We start from the raw sequence: 20,956 nt of genomic DNA on the forward strand, positions 1-20,956 counted from the left end.
TTATTATCTTGTAAACAATTGGCAAATCAAATCAATAAATAAATAAATAAATAAATAAATAAATAACAGAATAACAACAGAGCTGGAAAGGACCTTGGAGGTCTTCTAATCCAACCCCCTGCCCAAGCAAGAGACCCTACACCACTTCAGACAAATGGTTGTCCAATCTCTTCTTAAAAACTTTCAGTGTTGGAGCATTTACAACTTCTGGAGGCAAATTGTTCCACTGGTTAATTGTTCGGTCTGTCAGGAAATATCTCCTTAGTTCTAGGTTGCTTCTCTCCTCTTTAGGGTCTCACAGAATTCTGCTCAATGGGAAGTCACTGGGAGACAAATAGGTTGCATTTCATTCCCCTGTGGGAGAATTGAGCGTATCTATGAATAAGTAGACTTGTTTTTATTATTGGTGAAAGAAAGCTCAGGAATGTATTGGCTGGAAACATGCAGAAGAGGCCTTCACCCTGCAGTGGATAGACAATGGCTAAAATGAGGATGAGGAGGTGGAGGAGGAGACTTGTTTTATCTTTACACATTCAAGAGTTTTTAGTTCTGTATCTGAGGGTGAGGAACATTCAAGAACATGATGTTCCCAAACGCCATCACTCTGCTAAACAATAATTCCCTCAATACTGTCCAATTATTTACAAAGTCTTCATTACTATTACTATTAATCTTCTCATCACTCCTTATCACCCATCCCCTCCCACTTATGACTGTATGACTGTAACTTTGTTGCCTATATCCTTACGATTTTTATTGACTGTTTCCTAGTATGATATGATTGCTTATTGTACCCTATGACTATTATTAAGTGTTGTACCTTATGATTCTTGACTCTTGATGAATGTATTTTTTCTTTTATGTACACTGAGAGCATTTGCACCAAGACAAATTCCTTCTGTGTCCAATCACACTTGGCCAATAAAGAATTCTATTCTATTTGATTCTATTCTATTCTATTCTATTCTATTCTATTCTATTCTATTCTATTCCATTCCATTCCATTCCATTCCATTCCATTCAAGTTGTTGAAGAACATCTGTAATCAACAAGGGTGTGTGTGATTGCCTGCAGTTCTTTTCATGTCTGTTCAGCACCCACTGGGAAGACCAGATGAAGATGATGATGATGATGATCATCCATTCAGTTGTGTCCAACTCTTGGCGATGCTATGGACCAAGTCTCGCCACATCTTCTGATCTTGCACTACTTCTTTGAGATCTATGCTCTGGCTGGTTTCAGCTTTGATGGTATTGGAAGACCAGAACAGGAAATCAACTCCCCAGGAAGCTTAAAACTACTTTAATTGAGATGGGCTACAATAACAGAATCTTGCAGGTCTCGTTGTGCTGTACCTCCTACCCCTTCTTATGCTCCACTGAATCAAGAAAGTGTCTCCTTGAGCTGCGCTCAAATGTTATCTCATTGCACTGGATGTAAAAGAAATGCTTCAGCCCCCTTTGCTTAGGTTCTTGCATATTTCCATCAAGATCATCCTCCTCATCCTCCACCACAGCAAAGAATTAATTGCCTTCTCTGCTGAGTCCAAGACTGCATTTCAAAAATGGGTTGTGCTACAGCTAAAATCGGCTAAGACAAAACTAAACAGAATTTAAATTAGATTAAATACAGCATAATCACTCCCACATGTACTTAATATTCACCTCCCCCCTGCTGTTATATTAAAGTTATAATCCATGGACAACTGTTGAAGGAGCTCTCAGGAGGCTACACTCATTGCTTTGATTGTTTGGATTCAACCTTGGAGCCATTGAGTGTCAACCTCCAATTTAGGGGCCACACTTGGTTCAGAGAAACTTGTCAAACTCCTGTATGACCCATGATCTTGCGTGAGGAATAGTTGTTGATGAAAATGTCTCCCAGTAAACACACATGAGTTTTTTGGTCTTTCTCTCCCCTTTAAATATTTTTAGCTACTCTCCAAATTCAGGATATGTCATCCCACCCATGACTGTGCCTTTTGTATAGAAATAAAGCATGGAATGAGGAAAGCGGGGTTAAACGGGATTAAACAGATTTACAACAGTTCATAGATAGATAGAATAGATAGAATTATTTATTGGCCAAGTGTGATTGGACACACAAGGAATTTGTCTTGGTGCAAAAGCTCTCAGTATACATAAAAGGAAAGAAAAGATACAAGAGTCATCAGGTACAACACTTAATAATAGTCATAAGCAATCAAATCATACTAGGAAACACTCATAAGGATACAAGCAACAAAGTTACAGTCATACAGTGACAAGTGAGAGGGGATGGGTGATAAGGAGTGATGAGAAGATTAATAGTAATAGTAATGCAGACTTTGTAAATAGTTGGACAGTGTTGAGGGAATTATTTGTGATGGCGTTCGGGAAAAAACTGTCTGTGGTGACCCGTAGTCTCTCAAAATAACCCAAAACCCAAAACATATATTACAGTCCGGTAAGGCCTTCAACTTAACTTCACTGTTTTATTAGGCACAGTTTAAAGTCACAAAAGTAAATAATGAGGCAAACAGAAAACCAAAACAAACTGCATTGATGAGAGTTCCGAAGCAAGCCAAGATAACTAATCATAAACTCCAGGAAAATAATTGAGGAGAGTCCATGGGAAGAACGCCAGCACAGATAAACCTCTTTCAAGGTGAACACTAAAACTGACTCCTGCAAATTCTAACTGCGCAGTTGCAAACTTATATACATAGCTCCCAGCTGCAAGCCACGAGGAGGATCATGGTAATCTCCTCTTGAGTAGACCTTGCTTTTCCCTGATCCTCTCCTCCCTGCATGACCTAGGATGGATAGGGGATGGGCCTGGATCCTCTTCTGACTGCTCAGCCAGCCTCTGCCCTTCCCCAGCCTCCTCTACCACCTCTGGAGCCACACTCCCACTCCCTGTTGGCTGTTCCTCCTCTTCCTCAGAGTCAGTCTCCAACAGGGGCATGACACTGTCCTTGTGTCTAGTTGTTCTGGTGTGCAGTGCTCTATAGCGTCGTTTTGTGGGTGGGAGTTGAAACAGTTTATGTCCAGGATGTGAGGGGGTCTGTAAATATTTGCATTTAGTGACCGTTCAAAGTTACACTGTCAGTGATGTCACTAGACCAGCGGCAAGAAAGTTCGTAAAACGGGGCAGAATTCACTTAACAACAGAAATGTTGTGTTCAATTGTGGTCGTAAGTTGAGGAATACCTCTACATCCCATAGGTTTAAAGCAGCCTTTCCCGGCTGGCTAGGAATTTTGGCAGTTCAAGTTTCTAGCACTCTTGGAGGGCAGCAGGAGGCATCGGTTACTTTTCAGGAAGTCTTGATTGGTGGCCTTGAACTAGGGTTTGGTGTTCGTGTGTGTTTTGCAGCCTAGTTCCAGGCCTTTCTGAAGTTTGAGAGATAGAATTTTGGGTTTCCAAACTCAGATGTAATTTTGTATTTATGTACGAAGTTTGCTCGTAGATAATTCCCCTTCCTCTCTGTATTGGTTTCGATCAGGAGACCTTGAGATTTTTAATACACACACGTGTGTGTGCCTGCATTCCTCCCTTGGTGTGTACTGATATAGAGTTTTCACTTTGGAGTTTGCTGTCTGACTTTCCCCAATGTCCTGTGTGGATGGGTTTGGGGTTTCATTGCCAATTTGGTAAATTTATTTCGAGCCTGCCGGTAATGCAAGACCATTCTGATTTGAGAAGAAGCAACCTCTGCTAATCCAACCCAGTTAGAAGCACCATATGTTACACATAAAGGCACGGTCGTGCCAGGTTTTCAAAGCATCTTGCTATGCATCAAAACCTTAAAAAAAAAAAAAAATCAAAGTAGGAATTAAATAATGGGCTGAGATGATCTCACAGCGCTGTTATTTTCAAAATGCATTTGAATTAGTGGTCTGCAGTTCTTCTGTACATTGAATGATGGTGAAAACTTTAAAAAAAACAACTTGCGGCAGGAGAGGCAGAATAAATCTAGCAAGAACAGCTTTACTATGTCACTTAAATTTACAGCTAATTACTTCGTCCGTAGCCACCCTTTGCCAGGCAGAGTGCTGTACAACAGGTAGAGCTAAATGATTTTTCCGCTTTACTCACATGCAAGTTTCAGTTCGTTCTGAACTTATAATAAGTGAATGAATGAATAAATAAATAAATAAGTTTCAACTTATTCTCCAAAGCACCAGAGGGCAGAATAGATAACAGATAATCAGAGTTGGAAGGGACCTTGTAGGTCATCTAGTCTAACCCCCCACCCAAGTGGGAGACCCTAGACCATTTCCAACAAATGGCAGCCCAGTCTCTTCTTGAAAGCTTCCAGTGATGAAGCTCCCGCAATTTCTGAAGGCAACTTCTGTTCCCTGGGCTGATTGTTCTCACTGTCAGAAAGTTTCTCCTTGTTTCCAGGTTAAATCTCTCCTTGTTCAGCTTCCATCCATTATTCCTTGTCTGCCCTTCAGGTGCCTTGGAAAATAGCTTGATCTCCCTCCTCTCTGTGGCAGCCAAGAAACAAGGGATGGAAACTAATCAAGGAGAGAAGCAACCTGGAATTAAGGAGAAACTTCCTAATAGTGAGGACAATTAACCAAAGGAACAGCTTTGCCTTCAGAAGTTGTGGGTGCTCAATCACTGGAGGTTTTTAAGAAGAGATTGGACAGCCACTTGTCCGGAATGGAATAGGGTCTCCTGCCAGAGCAGTGGGTTGGACTAGAAGACCTCCAAGGTCCCTTCCACCTCTATTACTATATTACTTTGCATAAAACTTTGAAGGTTTACCCAGGAAGATTTTGAAAAGCAGAGAAGGGGAAAGGCAAGAATGTTTATTTAGAGAAGCAAACAAAGCATTCAGATACAGGCAGTCCTTGACTTACAGCCACAATTGAGCTCAAAATTTCTGTTGCTAAATAAGACAGTTGTTAAGGGAGTTTTGCCCCATTTTAAGACCTTTCTTAGCAATAGCACTTAGACTTATGTACCGCTTTACAGTGCTTTTACACTCCTCTCTAAGCAGTTTGCAGAGTCAGCCTATTGCCCCCAACAATCTGAGTCCTTGTTTTAATGACCTCGGAAGGATGGAAGGCTGAATAATAAACCTTGAGCCTGGTGGGATTTGAACTGCCGAATTGCAGGCAGCTGGTTGCATCAGAAGTAGCGTGCAGTACTGCACTTTAAACACTGTGCCACAGAGGCTCCTCACTCACTTCTTGCCAGTGATTCTGTCATGCCCCTGATGGAATCTGATTCTGAGGGGGAGATCGAACAGTTGACGGGGAGTGGGAGTGTGGCTCTGGTGGCTGTGAAGGAAACTGGGGAATGGCACAGTCCGACTGGACATTCACCCAGGCCCACCCCTTCTTCATCCTAGGGCACACAGGGAGGAATGGATAAGGGAGCAATGTGGGTTAGAGGGGAGAAAAAGGCCCTGATTCCCTTCATTAGCTGCAGCTGGGAAAACAGGATATAAAGGGTGTTTGCGCACAGCACCTTGCTGGAAGCAAAGCATGCATTATCTTTGTTTGTTACGTCTTATCTGGGTTCTGGCGTCCTCCCAACTGTGTGTGTTTCGTTATCTTTTGGAAGTCTGCAATTCCTTATCATGCTCTGTCTCATTAATTGCTGCAGCTGTGGTTTGTGTTGGTTTTTATTTATAATTTAGATGTACTTTTGGTTCAGACTGAATTTCTTCCCTTTAAAAACTGTTCTTGGGAGAGTTTTTTTTCCAGCTGATGATAACTGGACATTGGGGGCCAAGTTGGAGGAATTAAAGGGACTTCACCTACTTTTGTGACTTTGTTGCTTTTGTGCCACGCCCTGGGTCATCACAGATTCATGATGGGTTTTTTTTCACATTTATGACTATTGCAGCATCCCCACCGTCACTTGACCAAAATTCAGATGCTTGGCAACTGGCCATGTATTTATGACCATTGCAGTGTCCTGTGGGGTCATGTGATCCCCTTTTGTGACCTTCTGACCAACAAAGTCAACAGGGAAGGTAGATTCACTTTACAAGAGTGCAACGAAGTCAACAATTGCAGTGATTCCCTGAACAACTGTGCCCCCCCCCCCAAAAAAAAAAGATCGTTAAACTCTTGCAAAATTCCTTGAACAAACATCTCACTTAGCAACAAGACATTTGGGTATGAATCGCGGTTGTAAAGTCAAGGACGACCTGTCCTTGCTCACAATTTGGTGCAGGGCGATAAGATGGCAAGGGAGACCTACATACGTGAAGCCAAAGCCAACTTTTCCCCCTTACAACCTTTGCTTCTCTCCCTCTACAGATGATGTACCTGGGCTCTGGCCTTTGCTGTGTGGGGGCCCTCGCTGGCTTATCTAGTCAGAGCACTTCACGGCTTGGCAACGCCCTTGGGATGATTGGCGTCGCTGCTGGCATTGCCGCTACATTGGGCAGTTTGAAACCTTCACCAGAAGTACTGGCCCAGATGTCCACGGCCATGGCCTTGGGAGGCACTATGGGTGAGCCTTTAAACAAGTGGTTTTGAAACCCTGTCCTAGGAAAATCTGGTATTCCTAGAATCGTGGTCATGCATCTTCAAAGAGAAGATAACCCTAGTGACTAAGATGCCCCCAAACACATGTATGCAATCTTTCCAACAGAATACAAATTCAGAGAAAGGTGTTTTCTAGGATGATTTCTGATTTAGTTGTCACTGGAGAAGCCCAAGTAATATCTCACCTCTGAACTGAATGCAGGTGTCAGCGTTCCAGCAACCCTCCATTCCAACCAATAACTCCGAGACTGACATCTCTCAAAAGTTCCTTTTATTTGGATAGTAACTGGTACATCTGTGGAATCCTGAATCTGAAAGTTTCGGGCTTCCTTTCAAAAATAAAAACTACAAATCCATCCCCCCTTAGCCATCACCACATCCCATGGCCCAATCACCCAAAGTCCCAAAGTAAGACTTCCTTTTCACTATGCGCAACACTACATGACCTTGAAACAGCAAAAGGATTTTATTTTGTCTAATTAGAAATACTCAAATGAATTCCCCCCTCCCACTTTCCCAGTTTCAATTGTGGCAGCGTGGGAGCATCGGATCTCAATATGGCTTCCAAAGCTGACAGCAGGTGGATCATAGATGGATCACCTTGTCAAGCAGGAACTCACTTTAGGCAAAGGAACCACATTATTGATGCTACCTGGGAGAAGCATAGCTATCACAAAGACCAACTGGTATCAATTCCCCTCACTGCAGTAGCACCATTAATTATCTGAATATGAAATGAATTTGAACCTGATTGCAGTGGAATCTCCAGCTAGACTGGAGGGAGGCGTTAAGTGGGAGACAGGTTTAGAGTCTTTGCGCTGCAGGAAGCAGCACAGGCTTGACTTCCTCCAGAATCTTCAAAGCCCTATCTGACCTAAGGGAATGCAGTCAGGCTGGCAAAATGCTTGTAACATAGATGACCAGCGATAAAATTTCTGCTTGGGTCTATTCACAAGTGTTTCTGGTTGCTTGCACCTGACACTGATATTTGCAAAAGAGAGTCCTAATAGACATCTGCTGAACTATGAGCCAGCAGTGTGTTCGGCTGCCAAAAATGCCAATGCAGTCCTAGGCTGCATTAACAAAGGGATAGAATCAAGATCATGTGAAGTGTTAGTATTGCTTTATACTGCCTTGTTAAATCACACTTGGAATATTGCATCTAGTTTTGTTCCCTATGGCATAAAAAATATATGTTAAGATGCTGGAAAGAGTGAAGAAAAGAGCAAGAAAGATGATTAGGAGGCTGGAGGCTAAAACATTTATTTATTTATTAATTTGTCAAGTGATTATAGGATAACAGGTATAAGTATAAACCTAGTTATGAATACATGAAATGGATACATATAAGAAAAATAAAAAGAAACAGGGATGGTAGGCACCTTAGTGCGCTTATGCACGCGCCCTACAGACCTCTTAGGAAAGGGGTGAGGTCAATAGTAGACAGTCTAAGGTTTAATTTTTTGAGGTTTGGGGAAGAAACCACAGAGTCAGGTTGAGTGTTCCAGACATTGACCACTCTGTTGCTGAAGTCGTATTTCCTGCAATCAAGTTTGGTGTGGTTAACCTTGAGTTTGTATCTATTGTGTGCTCTTGTGTTGTTATGGTTGAAGCTGAAGTATTCATTGACTGGTACGACATTACAATGTATGATTTTATATACTATACTTAGATCAGACCGAAGGTGGCGTAGTTCTAGCTTTTTTAAGGCCTAAAATTTCACCTCTGGTGGCATAAGGTATTGTGCAACGAGTAGAGGAGTGGAGAACATAGGAAGACCAGTTGAAGGAATTGAGGTATGTCTAATCCAGTGAAAAGAAGGACTAGGGGTGACATGATAGCAGTGTTCCAATATCTCAGGGGCTGCCCCAAGGAAGAGGGGGTCACCCTACTCTTCAAAGCACCTGAAGGCAGAACAAGAATCAATGGATGGAAACTAATCAATGAGAGAACCAATCTAGAATGAAGGAGAAATTTCCTGACAGTCAGAACAGTTAACCAGTGGAATACCTTGCCTTCAGAAGTTGTGAGTGCTCCATCACTGGATCTTTTAAAGAATGCTATTTATACCATTTATCTGAAATGGTATCGACTAGAGCAGGGGTCTCCAACCTTGGCCACTTGAAGTCCTCCAGGCTTCAAGTGGCCAAGGTTGGAGACTCCTGGACTAGAGTGTCTTGTTTAAGCAGAAAGACACCCAGGGTCCCTTGCAATGCTTTTATTCTTTTCTATTAATGAATCCAGGGTGACCCTCGGATTCCTTTACAAGATTGCTCATGGGGTTTATAAGATGATCTTGATGCCCTGGCACCTAGTGCTGCATTCGGGGGGTCATAAGTTACGTTTAATTCCAAGAGGTGGAGCTCTTGAGTAAGAAAAAAAAACAATGAAGCACTGCAGTGTACACAGTAAATGTAGGAAACATTTCATCTGGAACCAACTGTGCCAGCTCACTGCTGCCATGCAAAGTAGTTTTCACGTCAGTAATGTTTATTCACAAATGTCATGTTGCTTCCTTCTTTTCAATTTCTCTCGGTGCCCTCATTTACGCCAGCAGGGTTTGCAAATTAACATGAAACAAGGAGGGTGCAGGGCGAAGATGGATCTGCTCTACTCACAGAATCCAAACTCTTGTAAACATGCTCTGAAACGGATTTGTGTGAAATCTTATTTTAGTCCTCCACTGGCATCAACAAGTGGAAAATCAGGTTTTCCAGCTTGCTTGCTTGCTTATTTATTTCTAAAAACAATCTACTACCTTTCATTTAAAAAACAAAAACAGTTCACAGTTTTTAAAGCGTTGGGCAATCGGATGCAACGTAAAAGCATAAAAGCCAGAAGGCTCATGATTTATTTAAATGTCTTGGGCAATCTGAATAAAGCTGGCTTAAAGATTAGCCCACTGGGCAAGCTGTCTAAAATGGGAAAGAGCACCTCTGTCCAGGTGTGTGAAACATGTGATAACAACATGAAGATTTGTGTGCGGTTTTCCTCTTTGTTGTGTTTTCTGTATATATGGATAATTCTTCCACATGAAATAGATCTCTGGGTCAGTATTGCATTTCCTCCTCAATCAACTCAGCAAAATTAACTGGTTCCTTTTAAAGTCATCTGAGAAATGAAATTATGTGGAAAAGTAGACAGGAAGTTTGAAGTCACAGAACGGTGGATATGTTCATAAAGAAGAAGCTGAATCCGAATTGCCTAGCTACACTTCCAAGCCATGCATGATTTTTCTTAAAAAAATGTTTGGGTCAAAGAAAAATTTGACCTGCATTTGTTAGCATCATAATGGCTGCCATGAAAATGAGCTTAGTAGGTCCAAAGGTGCATGAGGAATTATGCAGTGAAAATATTTCTCTTTCAGATGAACAAAACAAATAGATCAAGTGAATGGAACATCAGTCTTTGCAGGATTAGGTCACCAGATCACCTCTGGCATGGCTCACAGTTCCAAACAGTCAAATGAACTCTGTGCCAAAATTTGAATCAGCCCCCAAAATAGCAATAGCACTTAGACTTATATACCGCTTTGCAGTGCTTTTCAGCCTTCTCTAAGCGGTTTTACAGAGTCAGCCTCTTGCCCCCAACAATCTGGGTCCTCATTTTACCGACCTCAGAAGGATGGAAGGCTGAGTCAACATTGAGCAGGTGAGAATTGAACCCTGACAGTTGGCAGAGTTAACCTGCAATACTGCATTCTAACCACTGCGCCACCACAGCTCAAAAACCAAGAAAGACATGTAGAGTTAATTGCGAACAGTTTCTTTTACTGCTCCTCACCTATAGACAGAAATTTTGCCAAACTAAAGCAACTACGTGCATCATGATCAAAGATAGACTCTGAGAATTGCTAAGGAGGAATCCTCTTCCTCCCAGCCAAATTATCTAAACTTCAGGGTGTCTTGCTCCTCTAGAATGCAGCCCCTCCCTCTTGGGAATCCAGACTACAATCCACCACAGGTTTATAAATCTAGAAGGAAGACTTTCACACCAATTGTGGAAAATACATAACAGGAGAAAGTGGGCATTATTATTTATGTCAATGGCTTTTACTCTGTGTACTTTTAGAGAATGGTTTCTGTAGAAGCCTAGTGGATGAGGAACTCTTAACGTGTTGCAGACCATAGTAGTAACTAGGACAGTGACGGCTAACCTATGACACGCGTGTCACTCGTGACACGCCGAGGCACTTTGACTGACATGCCTGTTGGTGTGGGGAAAACCTGCACATTTAGAGGCTGCCTGTGCTCTGCTCCAATCCCTGCTCCCTGCTTGTTGCGTGGAGGCGTGGTGTCACCACTGCCGCAAGATCTTTGCAGCAGAGAACCAGTTTTAACCGCCATAAACTGAGGTTTGTCAGTTTCATTACCTCAGGAACGCTACAGGAGGAAAGGAGATCCATGAGGTTCACAGCCCTGTAAGGTGGCCTTCCGATCCCCACATCCTGCACCTGCAGCCCTGAGACCAGGGAGACGAGTTTCACAGCCCTGTGTGATCACTCCAGCCCAGTCCGTCATAAACCAAATTATTGATATTTCTTGAAGTGACACACGACCCGAGGAAGGCTACACTTTTTCCCGATTTTCGACACACCAAGCTGAAAAGGTTAGCCATCACTGAACTAGGACAAAAGCTAGGGATCTGCCTTCCACTCCCCCACCCCTTTTTTCCTTGTTTTCAACCTTTGCATGAAAATAAGGGACTCCTATTTTCTACTTGAACTCTGTAATGCTAGAGAATTTAATCATGAACCTTGAAGGAGCCCTAAAATGAGACCATAATATAAGAGTCCTGTCTTTTTTTTTTCTTAACTTCAAAAGGGAGAGAACTTAAGGTCCACATTTTACTCTCTTTTGATACAGGCTCAAGAGAATGATGAAGCATAAAAATCAATTTGTTTTCACCTTGGATCCCAACTGCTTTCTTTTGCAGGTCTCACAATTGCAAAACGTATCGAGATCTCTGACCTCCCACAACTGGTTGCTGCCTTTCACAGCCTGGTTGGTTTGGCAGCCGTTTTGACCTGCGTTGCTGAGTACATGATAGAATATCCCCACCTTGATTTACATCCATCTGCCAGTGTTCTCAAAACTGTGGCCTACCTGGGCACTTACATTGGGGGTGTAACCTTCAGTGGCTCTTTGGTAGCCTATGGAAAACTGCAAGGTATGTCTTTTCATGGTCAGGATGCATTAAAAAAATTTTTTTAATCATGTCTGCAGAACTCAGTCTAATGACACCAATGGCTTTTTAAGAGAGAGGAATTCTATTCATACTGAATTTCCATAAAAGTTGGTGCCAGACTTTAAAAAAAAAAACACCCACAAACTTCTTGAAACAACTTTGACTTGATCTCAAGATCTGATGAATAGTAGACTCTGTATCACAGTATTAGCCAATATATTATGTGGCTCATACAGACCAAAGGACCTTTTATGGTATAGTCCACGTTTCTCGACCTCAGCCAGTCTCAAAAGATGCCTTTCCAAAAGGTGACTGGACTTTCTAGGTTTTTTCCCTTGAAAAAAATTCTCATCCAAGAAGCTTCTTTAATATTTGAAAAGCAAAACCTTTTTGAGGAAAAAAAAACCCCAAGAAAGTCCAGTTAACTTTTGGAAAAGCACTTTTGGGACAACCATGACCTGGATGATTGAGAATCTCCATAGACATTCACTACGTATAAGTTGGATTGACAAAATCAGAAATGAGGAGGTGATAAGCTACCTGGGAAAGCCAAGGGACATCATCAAAACCATGAAAAAGCGAAAGTTAGAGTATTTTGGACAAGGGATGCGACACCCAGAAAAATACAGCATACTTTATTATTCATTATTTATTTATTTATTTATTTATTTGTTTTGTCAAACATTTGCAATATAATAGAAATAGGAATAAACATAAGTATAAATAAATTGGGGACAATAGGACAGAGATGGTAGGCATGATTGTGCGATTATGCACGCCCCTTACAGACCTCTTAGGAATGAGGTGAGGTCAATAGAGGTTAGTTTGAAGGTAAAGGAGTGGGGGTTTGAGCATGTGACTACAGAATCAGGTAGTGAGTTCCAGACATTGACCACTCTCTTGCTGAAATCGTACTTCCTACAATCAAGTACTTAATTAAGTAATTAAGTGCTTCATTTAATCCTCCAAGGAAAGATTGAAGGCAAATGAAGGTCCAGGCAGAAGAAGAACCCCAATGACTTCAAAATCTAAGGAACTGGTTTGGACAAAACTCAGCAGCACTTTTTCATGTGGCTGTTGATAAAAATAGGATCGCCAATATGATCGCCAACGTCCGGTGATGGATATGGCACAAGATGAAGAAGAATAGACATTCACCCTCAGCAATATTAAGATGTGTCAACTTCAACTCCCAGAATTCCCTAGCCAATTGAGGTCCATACATCTCAAAGCTGCTAAGGTTGAAAAAGACTGGTATGGTGGATCAAGTGTTAATGTTAGTTTGGATTATCGTTAGTTTGAAGACCTCCTAACCAGTTTTAGTCCAGCCCGTCCCCATGACACCACAACGGGTCTCTTCCTGCCCAGCCAAATAAGTCAATCCTTAATTTCTGTCAGTTGGGCAAGTGAGAGGACATGATACTGATGGAAAGAAATGGCCTTCCCCCTATCTTCAGCCCACCCCACCCTGAGAGTTAATGAACTGCTGACTTTATACATTGCATCTCGTTTCTTTCTAGGTCTGTTGAACTCTTCTCCTCTTCTCCTGCCTGGCCGTCATTATTTGAATGCTGGACTGATGGCAGCTTCAGTAGGAGGCATGATTTATTTTATGTTAGACTCCAGCTATACAGGAGGCATGGCCTGCCTTCTTGGAGTTTCTGGGCTCTCCTCGATAATGGTAGGGGTCAAAAAACTTTACTCCTCATTCCTTTAAATTGGGCAGATGAAAAACTGGAGATGAACTGATGGCCAAGTCACAGCCAGCCCAAGAACAGGGTCTGGCAAGAGCTGGAACCTTCCTGAACAGTGGTAGGCAACTTGCTATGCAGAGTAGGGCCATATTGATACTTGCCTTGAAGCTCGTAAGACGTTGTAGTTCTTCCCAATTTTATTTCCTTCTTTCTTATAGACTGTTTTAATTCAAAATGACAGGGGGGATTCTGCATCTTTTTTATTTCCAAGAATATCCCTGGGTCTCACATAAATACCATAAGCTTTCTTAGAAAATAAACATGGCAATGACTTTAGTCTGGTCTACCGGCTTAGGAGCAAAGATAAGTTGGAAGATGGTTGAGAGCAAATGGATGTCTTCCTTCTGGTTTTCTGCAAAGCTATGCCCAGAATATATGTTGGACACTCAAAAGAGAGATTGCCTGCTGAAGCCTATCTAGAATGTGTTTGATTGTCTCCTGCCTCCTGTAGGAAACCCACAGAGTAGTCTCTTTTACCAGTTCCACATCTTAGTTTCACCTAATGAACACTGGTCATTGGGGAACCAGTATTGAAAACAGCCTCTACATTCAGAAAAAGGGTAGATACTGCTCATAGTTCTATGTTTGAATGCGGCTGATCAGAGTACAGAATTAGCTTTTCTCCTTTTCATTTTAAAGTGAAACTTAATAACAATAGCCCTTAGACTTATATACCGCTTCACAGTGCTTTTACAGCCCTCTCTAAATGGTTTACAGAGTCAGCTTCTTGCCTCCAACCATCTGGGTCCTCATTTTACCCACCTTGGAAAGATGGAAGGCTGAGTTAACATTAAGTTAGTGAGAATCGAACGCTGACAGTCAGCAGAATTAACCTGCAATACTGCATTCTAACCACTGCACCACCATGACTCCAAAACCAAGAAAGACATGTAGAGTTATTGTTCCTCACCTATAGACATAAATATTGTCCAACTAAACTACTTGCATCATTATCAAAGATAGACTCTGAGAATTGCTAAGGAGGAACCCTCTTAACTCTGAGTCAACTTTGAGCCTGGTGAGATTTGAACTGCCAAATTTCAGTCAGCTGGCAGGCAGCAGAAGTAGCCTGCAGTACTGCATTCTAAACACTGCGCCACCATGGCTCTTCAATATATCATTGCATAAATGTATACACATCTGCTCTACCTTTTCTCCTTTGGTGCATCAAAAATCACAGGGAGTGACATTAACGGCAGCCATTGGTGGAGCAGACATGCCTGTGGTGATCACTGTGCTGAATAGCTACTCTGGATGGGCTTTGTGTGCAGAAGGGTTCCTTCTCAACAACAACTTGATGACAATCGTTGGAGCGTTGATTGGCTCTTCTGGAGCTATCCTGTCTTACATCATGTGTGTGGTAAGGTCAGGTCCTCTGTGGTGGGCTCCGCTGCATTTTTTTTTTTCCATGTTGTGACGTGTTTCTTCAGTTGATCCTGTTTCGTGGATCTCCCACTTTGTTAATCACAACAGATTTCAGGAGGACCTATTGTGACAGCCATATTCCAGCCTTGCCTGGATGTTTCCAGAGGTTTTATGTGTCCTCCAAGTAGATTGCAACTCTCAACATTCTTGGGACCCCATTCACACAATTACTGGAATTGCAGTTCCAGGCTGGGGAAGGGTCCTGTAGAAAGTCAGCAGCTCTTGTTGCTCATTTAAAAAGCTTAAAGGATTAATTATGAACAGGCATTTGCTTCAAAATAGCTCATTTTCTTTATTTCCGTCTAAGCATTATGATGGTATACTAAACATTGAAACCATGTGTCAGAATGAAGTACGGCATTAAGTTCTGGGATTGCAAGCCATGTTGTGAATTGAAGCTGTCATATGCATGACATCTGTACAGAGTAAAGCATGCTTAAAGTAGTTTCCTGCTTTATATCCATTGGAATCTTTCAATGACTGGAAGCTTTGGGTTAATGTATGGTTTATGGTTGGCCAGGCTATGAACCGCTCGCTACCAAATGTCATTTTGGGTGGATATGGTACAACATCTACAGCTGGAGGAAAGCCCATGGAAGTAGTTGGAACACATACTGAAGTTGGGATTGACCAAGCCATTGAAATGATCAAAGAAGCAAACTCTATCATCATTACACCAGGTAAGAGGGAACAATTAACCAAAAACTGATCTCTACATGAGCTACCTATGCTTTGTTTGGTTTTGATCAATCTGTGAACCTCAGTAATGATACTTCTCCAACTCTGGAGAATGTAAACCAGGGAAAATGGGGAAAGGTTGGGAATCATCCTATATCTGGGCCTCTTGTTTTGTTATCTTTTAACTCCTGAGATTCTATTACAAATAAGCGATTTTATTGTCTTAATTGCAGATACTGAACCATGTTTTGGGTGGGCCTTGCTTCATGAGTGGGGTCCACCATCATTGTCTTCTATGCCAACCCTATTTTTTCTTAGACTCAAACAGATTAAAGCCTTTCACTGCGGCAGAACTGTGATGACAATTCACATATTTTGAGTGAACCCCTGATCTGGTCTACTTTTTAGGACTCACATGTCAATCTTGTGAATTAGTTCAGACAAGAACCACACCGAGAAGTACTAGTTCTATCTTAATTGTAAGGTTACACTAGCAGACTCTTGAAAGTCTGAAACTGCATCTCTCCATCCTCACTTTTACAATCCTAAAAACTAGAAAGAATCCTTTCTGAGATGTTGGCTACAGGCTGAACTGCTTCATAATGGATTGTTGCTTAGTCCGTAGCTGTTCCTCCTGTCTCCCAAGGTCATTCTCATATACCATTACCTCACATCAGTCTTGCAACTAAGTCTGTGTCTCCTTTCCCTTCTTCCTGTCCCGCGTGGAGTAAATAACTGATGGTGGGACTATGTCTAGTTTAATGAAAGTGTGCTGTCCCAGCCAGTCTATGGGAATTGGATAGTTACTTAGGAATTATGAGCTGTCCCCTTAAGGGAATGCATCATGGTAAATGTAGTTAAAGGTATCCTGGGAAATGTAGTTCATGTCACGTGGCCACATCTGTATTCCTGATTGGCCACTAAATTGACACTCAAGGGGTTGGGGGAGTTTTCTTCATTCTTGCCTGAACTCACGAACTCATGGCAGCTTCTTTCTATCGCTACTAGATGGGTTAGGAGATAACCATCTTTTACTACAAAGCAGATATACAAAGGATTGGTCATTAAAGAAGAACTTTAAAATTTGACGGGCTGCCACAAAGAAGAGGGAGTCAAGCTATTCTCCAAAGTTCCTGAAAGTAGGACAAGAAGCAATGGATGGAAACTAACCAAGGAGAGAAGCAACTTAGAACTAAGGAAAAATTTCCTGACAGTGAGAACAATTAACCAGTGGAACAAGTTGCCTCCAGAAGATGTGAATGCTCCAACACTAGAAGTTTTCAAGAAGAGATTGGATAGCCATTTGTCTGAAGTGGTGCAGGGTTTCCTGCCTAAGCAGGGGGTTGGAACTAGAAGACCTCCAAGGTCCCTTCCAACTCTGTTATTCTGTCTGGTCTGATGCTCTTTGTAACACTTTCCTGGCCTTAATGCATGTTTCTTCTGCACTCGGTGTTCTCTCAACAGCCTCTGGGTACACTCTCCATGTTCTGATAGCTTTTTTCCCCCCTCACTTCAGGTTGGGGTTTATGTGCAGCTAAAGCTCAATACCCCATTGCTGACATGGTGAAAATGCTGAACGAACAAGGAAAGAAAGTCAGGCAAGTAAATGCCATTGTTGATGTAAATAAATTACGCTGGTTTGTACTAACTTATATTTTGATTTAATGATGTGTCACCTATGTATCTATATCTATATCTGTATCCGTATAAATATCCGTATCCGTATCCGTATCTGTACCTGTACCTGTGCCTGTGCCTGTACCTGTACCTGTGTATCTGTACCTGTGCCTGTGCATGTACCTGTACCTGTACCTGTACCTGTATCTGCATCTGTACCTGTACCTGTATCTACCTATCTATCTATCATCTATCTATCATCTGTCTATTATCTCTCTCTCATCTCTCTCTATTATCTATCTATCTATCTATCTATCTATCTATCTATCTATCTATCTATCTATCTATCTCATCTATCTAGCAATCAAAAGCAGGGGTGTTTGTCTATCTATCTATCTATCTATCTATCTATCTATCTATCTATCTATCTATCTATCATCTATCTATCTATCTATCTATCAAAAGCAGGGATGTTCTATCTATCTATCTATCTATCTATCTATCTATCTATCTATCTATCTATCTATCTATCTATCTATCTATCTATCTATCTATCTATCTATCTGTCTATCTATCTATCTATCTATCTATCTATCTGTCTGTCTGTCTGTCTGTCTGTCTGTCTGTCTGTCTGTCTATCTATCTATCTATCTATCTCTCTCTCTCTCTCTCTATCTATCTATCTATCTAGCAATCAAAAGCAGGGGTGTTTGTCTGTCATTCTATCATCTATCTATCTATCTATCTATCTATCTATCTATCTATCTATCTATCTATCTATCTATCTATCTATCTATCTATCTATCTATCTATCTATCTATCTATCTATCTATCTATCTATCTATCTATCTATCTATCTATCTATCTATCTATCTATCAATCAAAAGCAGGGATGTTCTATCTATCTATCTATCTATCTATCTATCTATCTATCTATCTATCTATCTATCTATCTATCAAAAGCAGGGATGTTCTATCTATCTATATCTATCTATCTATCTATCTATCTATCTATCTATCTATCTATCTAGCAATCAAAAGCAGGGGTGTTTGTCTGTCTATCTATCTATCTATCTATCTATCTATCTATCTATCTATCTATCTATCTATCTATCTATCTATCTATCTATCTATCTATCTATCAAAAGCAGGGATGTTCTATCTATCTATCTATCTATCTATCTATCTATCTATCTATCTATCTATCTATCTATCTATCTATCTATCTATCTATCTATGTCTGTCTGTCTGTCTGTCATTCTATCATCTATCTATCTATCTATCTATCTATCTACCGTGTTTCTCACATAATAAGGCCGGGCCTTATTTTTTGACCCCGAAAAAACGGCTAGGACGTCTTTTCGGGGGTGACTTAATTCTCCCCTTGCATCCTCGGGTGGGTGGGCGGCGGCGACAGCTTGATATTCGGGAGACCTTCGGGTTCGGGCCACCGTTGCTTTCCTTCTCCCTTGCTGCCGCGGCGCTTGGCGCAGCCACATGCGGCCAGTCAGGGCTCCTCCCTCACCGGAGCCCTGAGGAGACACTTGGCTTCAGGCGCTCCCGTCTTCCCTTTGCTTTCGAAGGTAAGTTAATTATTTTACAAAGCCTCCCCTGCCCGAGAGGGCAGCCCACCACTTGGGAGGCTAATCTCCGGGCCTCTTCCGTTCCTCCCCGACCTCCCTACGCTGCCGCCTCTGACGCGCCGCTCCTTCAGCCCAGCGAGCTCTTCTACCTCAAAGAAGGCCAGGCCAGGCGGGCGCGCTGCGAGCAGCAGCAGCGGGTCTGAGCCGCCGCAGCGAAACAGCCACCACCCGTAGCCCGGCGTGGGAGAACGAGCGAGCTTAGCGCCCGCCAGCCCGGGCGAGATTTGGGAATGAGGGGCAGGGAGGAGGCACGCACACACCCGCGGCTCACTTTCCCAGCTTTGCCCAGCCCTTACGGCTCTGGCGGCCCTGGCGGGCAGCGAGCACCTCCCCGCCGGACCCTCCGCTCATCCTGCCAGGGCCGCGCCAGAGCCGTAAGGGCTGGGCAAAGCTGGGAAAGTGAGCCGCAGGTGTGTGCGTGCCTCCTCCTGCCCCTCGTTCCCAAATCTCGCGCCGGGCTGGCGGCGCTAACCTCCTCGTTCTCCCCACGCCGGGCTACGGGTGGTGGCTGTTTCCGCTGTGAGCGGCTCAGACCCGCTGCTGCTGCTCTGCAGCTGCCCGCCTGGCCTTTCTTTGAGGTGGAAGAGCTCGCTGGGCTGAAGGGAGCGGCGCGTCAGAGGCGCGCAGCGTAGGGAGGTCGGGAGGAACGGAAGAGGCCCGGAAATTAGCCTCCCACGTGGTTGGGCTGCCCTCTCGGCAGGGGAGGCTTTGTAAAATAATTCGCTTTACCTTCAAAAGCAAAGGGAAGACGGGAGCGCTGAGCTGGGAAGTGTCTCCTCAGGGCTCCGGTTGCAGGGAGGAGCCCTGACTGGCCGCACATGGCTGCGCCAAACGCCATGGCAGCAAGGGAGAAGGGGTAGCAAGGGAGAAGGGAGAAGCAACGGTGAAAGGTCTCCTGATATGAAGTGCCCCACCAACGAAGGCAGCACCATATCCGGGCATGCAACAAAAGTACTTACTAACGACAAGCCCCCCTGCTCTCCCCCATTTCGCATGTTTAATATGGGGCTTAATTTGGGGGAGGGGCTTAATTTGATTTTATGCCAATAAAACATGGTGGGGCTTCCTATTGGTGGAGGCCGTATTGTTGGAGAAACACGGTATCTATCTATCTCTATCAAAAGCAGGGATGTTCTATCTGTCTATCTATCTATCTGTCTGTCTGTCTGTCTGTCTGTCTGTCTATCTATCTCTATCTTTCTATCTATCTGTCTATCTATCTATCTATCTATCTATCTATCTATCTATCTAGCAATCAAAAGCAGGGGTGTTTGTCTGTCATTCTATCATCTATCTATCTATCTATCTATCTATCTATCTATCTAGCAATCAAAAGCAGGGGTGTTTGTCTGTCATTCTATCATCTATCTGTCTGTCTATCTATCTATCTATCTATCTATCTATCTATCTATCTATCTATCTATCTATCTATCTATCTATCTATCTATCTATCTATCTATCTATCTTTCTATCAAAAGCAGGGATGTTTCAGTCCTATAGTTGTTTAACTGAAGGTTTGCAAAATGCTTTGAGCCTTTCTCCAGTGGGGTATGCAAATAGAATAAATAAATAAAAATTAAGCCTCCCTTTGTGTTGCATGGCATTACAAGCAGGAATCTTAGTGCCAGCTATTCTAAAATGAGAATGTTTTCAAAAAAAAAAAATATCTCCCAAAAACTTGTTGGAACTATTTTGTCTTTCAAGACAAAGTGAGCTTTTATTGTTGATCACAGATGGCAGAGGCTATAGCCAAGATCCTATATGTGGTACTCGAATTATTATTAAATTTATGTCTTATATTTTCATTGTTTTTAACAATGCCAAATCCTAGAAATCCAAATGAAACTTGTCTTTAATTTAAAACAAAAACAAAATGGCAGTTGTATAGTTTTACTGGGGGGCGGGCGGGCAGGGGGGCGGAATATTGTTTTTGACTAAGGAGGAAAGTCTCAAAACCGTGCTGCCATTGCCTCTCTAGGAATGCTTCTCCTACTTGTTTTGTTTTTGATGCTTTGATGCCTTTGAGTCAGTGTTGAATCCTGGTGAATGCCTGGATAAATCTGTGCAGCATTTTGGCAACATTTTGGAAAGTGACCAGCCCAAAGTCACTCAGGGGGTTTTATGCCTAAGGCAGGACTAGAATTCACTGTCTCCTGG

General features: G+C 42.5%; 2 protein-coding genes across 3 annotated transcripts in view; both read left to right on the forward strand.

Moving 5' to 3' along the window:
- LOC113418289 (NAD(P) transhydrogenase, mitochondrial-like) overlaps nt 1–20,956 on the forward strand; it is a 69,572-nt gene that overhangs the window by 36,771 nt on the left and 11,845 nt on the right. For both annotated transcript variants that reach the window (XM_087972662.1, XM_087972661.1), the window contains exons 14-19: nt 6,265–6,460; nt 11,431–11,664; nt 13,203–13,363; nt 14,617–14,796; nt 15,382–15,541; nt 17,056–17,137. In XM_087972662.1, the coding sequence (XP_087828788.1) occupies nt 6,265–6,460; nt 11,431–11,664; nt 13,203–13,363; nt 14,617–14,796; nt 15,382–15,541; nt 17,056–17,137 (1,013 nt within the window). The remainder of the gene's footprint in view (nt 1–6,264; nt 6,461–11,430; nt 11,665–13,202; nt 13,364–14,616; nt 14,797–15,381; nt 15,542–17,055; nt 17,138–20,956) is intronic.
- LOC148129691 (uncharacterized) lies at nt 17,207–18,467 on the forward strand. Its single transcript, XM_087972856.1, has 3 exons — nt 17,207–17,383; nt 17,518–17,837; nt 17,876–18,467. The coding sequence occupies exons 1-3, from the start codon at nt 17,207–17,209 to the stop codon at nt 18,465–18,467; spliced, it is 1,089 nt and encodes a 362-aa protein (XP_087828982.1).

This window comes from Notechis scutatus, chromosome 11, assembly GCF_049901735.1.
Source record: "Notechis scutatus isolate UNSWTSFEM ecotype Mainland chromosome 11, rNotScu1.2, whole genome shotgun sequence".
NCBI lineage: Eukaryota > Metazoa > Chordata > Lepidosauria > Squamata > Elapidae > Notechis > Notechis scutatus.